Consider the following 7,857-nt stretch of genomic DNA (forward strand, 5'->3'; position numbering starts at 1 on the left):
CTAGAAAATGAAGCTTTACCTACTTAAGAAAATAAGCTATTTCATAGGCTAAAATCAACTAAGACAATAGTTGTTAATATAATAACTTATGACTAAATTAAAAGTAATGGTTCATTTGAATCCATATTTTATGTTCTAACAAGTTCTCTAACATAGATTTATCTCCACTAAATATTCATAAATCATAAGTCATGTCTAAGTAGACAGTAATTGAATTGCCTATCCAAATGCTATTATTTAACAAAAGTGTTTATCAAAGCATTGTTCAACTTATTATAGAACACAGTTTGTGACAAAAGAGCTTGAATAGGAATATGACTTCAATTTATGCACTTCAATCAAATGTCATTTGTTCGGCTTCTTGCCTGATGGATTCAAAAAGTGGCGAAGACAAGTAACGTTCTCCAAAACTAGGAAAAACCACCTGCACAACAATGATTCATATTTATTCAACATTGGCATTAACAACTACTAATAATCTTCTATTCACAGCAAACACTAGGTAATAATGTTGGTATAAGACATAGACCATAATCATCTTATAATTTTGTGTCGAAAAAACTTGTTAAGGATTGTAAACTTACAACGATGAGCTTTCCTGCATTTTCTGGTCTCTTCCCTAATTTTATAGCAGCTGCTGCTGCAGCACCTGATGAAATTCCCATCTGCAAAACATATTAATAATATCTTGATATTTGCAGTTATCTATTTGCAGATCCAAATGACAAGAATCACAAGTTATGAAGTCATACCAGTAAACCTTCTTTCAAAGCAAGCAACTTAGCAGTTTCTATAGCTTCTACACTAGAAACCTGTAGTTCATAATAAAACCTCGTTTGTCATAACTCAAAACAGAATCCATTGTATTACCAGCTAAAATTGAATTGGATCTTGCAGTTATCTTTCAAGAATCAAAGATTCAGACTTAATATTCCTCACTGTCACTACGGATTAACATATTAGGAAGGTTTCACTTAGGCCAGTAAAAGAAACAAAAGAATTGATCAATGTATTAGTGTTGCAAGCTTAGCTACCTGAATAACTTCATCTAGGAGATCAACTTCAAGGATAGAAGGAACGAAACCAGCACCGATCCCTTGCATTAGATGTTTGCCTGTGAAATGTGTGGAAATGCAAAAATCAATCAGCAAAAGGTCACAAGTGTTTGTCTAAGAATTTGCTTAAATTGTAAAGAATAAAACTTTGACAGTCCAATGAATAACAATAATATTCAGAATCCTAAAAACACCTGTCTTTCCTCCATTCAGAACCGCACTTTCAGCCGGTTCAACACCATACACCTAGGGCCAAAACACAACATAAACCATAAAGTTAGTATAAATATAAATAAATCAACAGAAAAACTTGTTGTGAGATTTACCCTCAAGTCTCAACACAAAAATTATGCAGGGTAAACAAATCAACCTTGATATCTGGGTTTTTCTCCTTGAGGAACTTCCCAGCACCTGTTACAGTTCCCCCAGTTCCTATCCCTGCAACCAAAGCATCAATTTTCCCTCCAGAGTCTCTCCAAATCTCAGGTCCAGTCGTCTCATAATGAATCTACAACAATGTAAAATTACCGTCTACTGTTTTTTTTCATCTCATCAGCTAAATTAGGAAACATGAATTTTAACAATACCTTGGGATTGGCAGGGTTTTCAAATTGACTGAGCATGTAACTATTAGGCGTCTTCGCTAATAGCTCATCCGCTTTCTCAAAAACCGCATAAGTTCCTTTGGCAGGATCTGTCAAATATACCTCAGCTCCAAAAGCTCGCAGTATAATTCTTCTCTCAAGACTCGCATGAGATGGCATTGTCACTATAAGTTTATAGCCTTTCAATGCTGCTATCGACGCCAATCCTATGCCGGTGTTACCACTTGTGGCCTCAATAAGGACAGTCTGTTCAACCATTGTTCTTACATTCAACAATATGAATAATACTATACAACAGCATAGGCAATAACAAACCCTAGATATCAAACTTGACTATCTAGTATTTACCTTTCCAGGTGTAATGAGGCCTTTTTTCTCAGCATCTTCAATCATGCTCAATGATATTCTGAGTGAAAGAAACAAGATTATGATTACAAATTCTTATATAAGAATCTTAAAAAATTTCAAAACATTTCAAGTTTGTGAAAATGAAGAACTCCATGCCTATCTTTAACACTGCAGCAGAGTTGCAAATATTCTAGCTTAGCAGCAATTCGAGCAACACAGCCTTCAGTAATGTTGTTAAGATATACCAATGGAGTATTCCCTATTAACTTCACAAATCACAATAAAATTATAATTATTTTACTAAAACAAAACATAAAAATGAAAGATATGAAAGAAAAAAAAGTAGTTATTATTAAGAGAAAATATTACTTGAGTGGCATCTTTCTTGATTGCAAACTGTGTGTCCATGATGTCTGATGAAGATCCACCGCAAAAGCTTGACTGTGAAAGCATAATGTAAAACTCAAAAAACCCTAAAACAGAGAATGAAAATGTTGTACTAACAGTAACAAGACATACATCACTTGATCACGTGTATAGTTTCAATGTCAGTTTGGGATTGTTGAAGAAGTACGTAGAAGACGTCATTGTTGAGTTCTCTGCTTTCAGTAGCTTCCGTAGATGGATCTACGGAAGAGTTATGCGTTAGGGCACTTCCGTAGATCCATCTACGGAAACACCCAATGTTTTTGAAACAAAGGTACTTTCGTAGATCCATCTACGGAAGCACCCAGGGTTTCTGAAAACATGGTGATTCCGTATACGCATCTACGGAAGAGTATTTTTCTGGTTTTATTTTTATGTTTATTAATAAATACGCAGTTTCTAACTCGATCATTTTTGTATCATAATGCAGACATCATGACTCACGGTCCGGACAGAGACATCCATGGTAAGACAACACAGCACGCATCCGTTCGGCAAGAACGAACATTGCGTACAGTATCTCAGGTGACCGATGGAGCTGCGGTTGTACCTGACCCACCTTCTACATCCGACACACCCGCTTCAGCCGGACCTATTCCTTCACCTGCATCAGCTAGGCCCACTCCAACACCCGCTCTAGCGGGGCCCATTTGTTCACCTACATCAGCCAGGACCACTCCATCTACGTCTACTACTCCATCACGGAGACCTCAGGATGATCCTGAGGGTACTTCTACGTCAGAGTTGCCACCACCCTCACGCAGGCTTCGTCGGGGCAGTACTTCTTCTGTCGGGCCACCTCCGGAGGTACACGAGGATGATCTGGTGCGGGGGCCAGTGCCAGAGCCCGTTTGGTACCCCGGTGGGCCCGTAGACGCCTCTCTGCTTACTGGATATGCTGATCATGCTGCGAGATGTAGATGGGATGGAGATGTAAGTTTTATTTGATAGTTACATATTTATTTTCTTCAGCTCTCACCTTGATTATTACTGACCGTTTAAATTTTGCATAAAATTTCAGAGCAGGAATCCCTAGAGGTTCTACAATCAGGGGAGGAAGATAAGGGATCTCGCGCAGCCTGACCAGCCATGGTTTCAGGAGGTATTGGCAGCTTCAGGCTTGAGGGACCTCTGTATGCTCGGCTACCATACTATACATAATGGTATGCTTGCGACCTTTGCCGATAGATGACATCCTGAGACCTCCTTCTTTCATCTACCCCAAGGTGAGATGACTATCACCCTAGATGATGTGGCATGCTTGCTTCATCTACCTATTAGGGGTACCCTCTTTCGTCACAGTAGGATGACGAAGGCGGAAGCTCAGGAGATGTTGATTGCTGAGCTGGGGGTTGATCCCGATGAGGACCTTGAGGAGGTGGAGAGGACTTGGGGGACCCACGTTAGGTTTAGCTTCCTTTAGAGACAGTACGATGCGGAGCTCACTGCGGCACACCAGACTGAGGGAGACGAGTTGGAGCAGGCTACGCACAGAGAGCGGGCGCTGAGGTGCTACTTCCTATATTTGATAGGCACCCAGCTCTTTATGGACACCACCTCGTCGTACACAGACGTCGTATACTATACGTACTTATCGGATATAACACGTATCCATGAGTACAACTGGGGAGCGGCTGTACTGGCGTACAATTACTATAGACTGGGAAAATGATGCATGTGGAAGGTAAGGACGGTGGCAGGCAGCTGTACACTTTTAGTGGTAACAATCTTATACTCTTCTACTTTTTTATATTTTTTATAGTACTTTATAATAACCGTGTTTTGTTGATTCAGGCTTGGATACTACAACACTTCCCATACATTATTGGTTGGGAAGAGGTGCCCACCTACACATAGGTCATGCCGCGTGCTAGTTGTTTCACCCCCCACCGAGGGAACCAGGTGCCGTATCCATATAGGTGCGGTCTTGACCGCATGGCCGCTGAGGATATCAGGTATGACTGCTATGCTGAGCACTAGGAGACGGTTCTGTTTGACGAGATAGCTCTGTATTCTGGATGGTTGACCGCCATCTCGACTATTGTTGTACGCTATCTTCCGGAGCGCGTCATGCGGCAGTTTGGATATGAGCAGACGATACCTCACGATCCTACTGTCTCAACTTCTATCGCCATGATCCGTATGCAGTTAGAGGAGGTCTTTGTAGACTGAGAGCATCACATGGTCCCTGAGGAGGCATGGACGACGCCATCAGAGCATGACTGGAGCTGTGGCGAGGGATACATCTCCTGGTACTACAAAGTCTCACATCCCTACATGCTTCCAGCTGCCGATGGAGGTCCACCCGACCAGCCCATGAGGAGATTCTCTGTGCGCATCAGGCTCAGTTGGACCACACTCAGGATCTTTTTTCTCTATGTCGTCAGATAGCTTACAGGGGCCTCGGAGTCATTGTAGAGGGTTTATTCCCTGAGGGGACTTCTCATAGGAGTGTGCTGGACGATATGATCAGGCTGGCAGAGAGTGCATTTATGTACCGTCGACATCGAGTCAGGACTCGTGGGACACTTGACGCCAGGGGTAGAGCCAGTAGAGCCCTTGGTGGACTCGGAGGCGGAGACGGAGGTGGAGGACATGGGCAGGATGGTACGCAGGATGCTACCCGGCATACTCAGGAGTTTTTTTTAGATGATGTATTTATATTTGATTTGTTTATGTATTTGATGATGTACTCAACTATGTATTTGGATTGTGTATTTGACCGACATTATTTATATATTGTATTTTTATTGGTCTACTTATTGTTGTCTTTATATGTATTTCTGAATTAAAACAAGTGTGTGTTTAAAAAATGGAGTTTTTAAATGAAAATGAAATGAATTCAAAAAATAGTAGACTATTTCGTAGATGAATTTACGAAACATTCTGTTTTCACCACTTTCCGTAGATGCATCTACGGAAGTATTTTTAAATTGAAAAAAATGTGTGTTTAAATATGATTTCTTTGATTTTGTACGCTTCCGTAGACGCATCTACGGAAGAAATCAATTTTTTTCAAAATATGGGGTGCTTCCGAAGATCCATCTACGAAAGTTGGGGGCAAAAATGGAAATTTCTATGGTGTGTAAGAAATCCATGGGGTTGGTTGAGAAATTTTCTATATATAAGCAATTTTAAAATGGATTAAATATATAAAACCCCTGTAATATAGGAGAAATTCGTTTTTTTCCTGTAAATTTTTTTTTTCAAACACCCCCTTGAAATATAAAATTACTTTGTCTTTTGCCTCCTAAGTGTAAAGTTTACCTCATATAATATTTTTTTTGTTTGATTTCCCCCCTCATATTTGGTGTTTAAATTGCACGTTTAGGGGGATAATCCAAACAAAACAAATATTACAGGGGGAAACTAAAAAAAAAATATTACCATGGGGTAAATCAAATTTCGCTTATATTACAGGGGTGAAAAGTGGTTTTTAACCTTTTTAAAAAAAAAATTCACCCTTTAAAAAAATGTCTATATTTTGGGAAAATACTCATTTTTATCTCTTAACTTTGCTTCGGGGTTCATTATGGTCCCTTAATTTTTAAAAAGTTCAAATAAATCCTTAAGACTTAAAAACGGAGCACGTAGGTTATTTCCGTCTATTTACTGTAAACAAACGTTTGGGTCTGCAGATGTGGCACATGTGGCATATGAGTTGGCATTTTCTCTTCAACACCTTCTTCTTCTTCTTCCATGTGTAGCCGCTAGTTTTTTTTTTTCTTTTCAGATTTGATCTTTCATAAAACATATAACATATTAACTCATACAACAACCCAGAAAATTCATCAAACCCACAATATTCTTCAATTTTCAAACCCAATTTTTTTGTATTTTCTTTAACCCATATAGCACATCCTTCTTCACCAACCCCACAGATCTGTACACCAACAACATGCTTCTTCACCAATCCTACATATCCGTACACCAACAACATACACCACCACATAACCATCGTGAAAACATCATCATCATCAACCTCTCTCTGCCGTAACCAAACACAAACTTGCAACCTCTTTTTTTAGTTACATATTTATTTTCTTTCGCTGATTTCCAGGCCTGCAGATTCGTCATTTTAGCATGTGAGGGTTTCGTGTGCAAGCTGTCCATCCTTTTTAGAAAGTTTTAACTAGTTCAGTTCGTTTTCAATTCCGCAAATTAATTTGAATTTGGAAAAGATTTTCACATCCTGGATTCACTTTGTTCATCAGTTAAGCATCATTACCTTATACATGGCATTTATTCAATTAAGGATACATACCCAGATCTAGAAACAAATTTGTAAAAAAATGGAATAAATTTGATTTGAGATTTTATTTGAGGATGAAACGGTTGGTGTTTAGAAAGTAGGTCTAGGCCTGTGATAAGGATTTCAGATCTATAATTTTAGGTTGATTAAGATATTTGATGCATTAGTTGTTGATTTTATTTAGCTTAAAATCTTTTAATTACAAGGATAAATCATTGGCTTTTCTGTGAATGTGCATTGAACATTTAGTACTTGGAAAATATTGCATAGGTTCTGAACTATTAAAAATGTGCAAGCAAAATTGGGGAAGAAGATGAAGATCTCTTGTCAAAATCCAGAAAATATTTAAGTGACAGATTTTCCCGTCGCTAAGCCACATGGAATTCCACGTCAGCGTCACATGATGTTATAGATTGACTTTGACTAACACAATGGACGAAAATGGTTAGCGTGACCCAGTTTACAGAGTTAAAGGATTAAAATGGTCTTTTTTAAAGTTAAGGAACCATAATGGACCCGGAGGCAAAATTAAGGGCCGAAAAAAAGATATTTTCTCATAAATTTAAGTCTTAGACTCTTTCTAACTTTATCCATACTTTTTATTTTGGAAATTGTTAAAGACATAGAAATATGAAAGAAAAAAAAAGTAGGGGTATATTTAGAACAATGACATTGAATGTAATAATTATAGATGTCTTTTGCTTATATTTAAGATTATTGAAATTTTTTGTTGTTGCTTATATTTGATACGGAAGGGAGTATTTATGATCAAATATATTAATTATTTAATAAATATAAAAAAATAATTGTTCACCTCTCAAAAACACTAGATTTTTTTTTGCTTTAACAAAGATTCAAAAAGAAATGTTATCATGTTTTATGGATAAAATAATTTTATTAAAGAGAATTATTTTTGAGAATTATTCATTGCATCTTATATATTAATCACTCATTTTGGTGAAAATTTAAAAATAAATTTTTGCATCTTTTGAAATTTGAAATTCAGACATACCGCAAGACTATAAATCCAATCTTATAACCATCTCAAATAAAAATAAAAAATATGTACGGATTACAAAATTCGGAGTCACTCTTTATTATTTTGTAGGTGTATCTAGAGATTGAAATTCAAATTTACCCTATGCATGTATACACGCAATACTCATCAAAT

The 7,857-nt window shown here is 37.6% G+C and overlaps 1 protein-coding gene across 2 annotated transcripts; it reads right to left on the bottom strand.

The window, feature by feature from the left end:
- Window positions 1-138: 138 nt before the first annotated feature.
- LOC131616446 (cysteine synthase-like) lies at window positions 139-2,653 on the bottom strand. 2 transcript variants are annotated; one of them, XM_058887782.1, is made up of 11 exons: window positions 2,528-2,653; window positions 2,378-2,449; window positions 2,165-2,274; window positions 2,009-2,066; window positions 1,643-1,906; window positions 1,426-1,563; window positions 1,250-1,301; window positions 1,035-1,114; window positions 753-812; window positions 585-665; window positions 139-424 (listed from the first exon to the last, which is right to left on the bottom strand). In XM_058887782.1, exons 2-11 carry the CDS (start codon window positions 2,414-2,416, stop codon window positions 335-337), a joined length of 972 nt encoding a protein of 323 aa, XP_058743765.1. In that variant the 5' UTR covers window positions 2,417-2,449; window positions 2,528-2,653; the 3' UTR covers window positions 139-334. The 2 variants fall into 2 exon arrangements, with proteins under 2 accessions (XP_058743765.1, XP_058743758.1); XM_058887775.1 differs by having other exon boundaries at window positions 2,378-2,581.
- Between the last annotated feature and the right edge of the window lie 5,204 nt (window positions 2,654-7,857).

This window comes from Vicia villosa, linkage group LG1, assembly GCF_029867415.1.
Source record: "Vicia villosa cultivar HV-30 ecotype Madison, WI linkage group LG1, Vvil1.0, whole genome shotgun sequence".
Lineage (NCBI taxonomy): Eukaryota > Viridiplantae > Streptophyta > Magnoliopsida > Fabales > Fabaceae > Vicia > Vicia villosa.

What these genes read in the sequence shown, in the direction of transcription:
- LOC131616446 (XM_058887775.1), bottom strand. Translation starts at nt 2,461, where the DNA reads ATGCTTTCACAGTCAAGCTTTTGCGGTGGATCTTCATCAGACATCATG. An exon ending in TGCTGCAGTGTTAAAGATAG is followed by an intron (nt 2,067 to 2,164) that starts GCATGGAGTTCT and finishes TCTTTCACTCAG; the next exon opens with AATATCATTGAGCATGATTG. An exon ending in AAAACCCTGCCAATCCCAAG is followed by an intron (nt 1,564 to 1,642) that starts GTATTGTTAAAA and finishes ACATTGTTGTAG; the next exon opens with ATTCATTATGAGACGACTGG.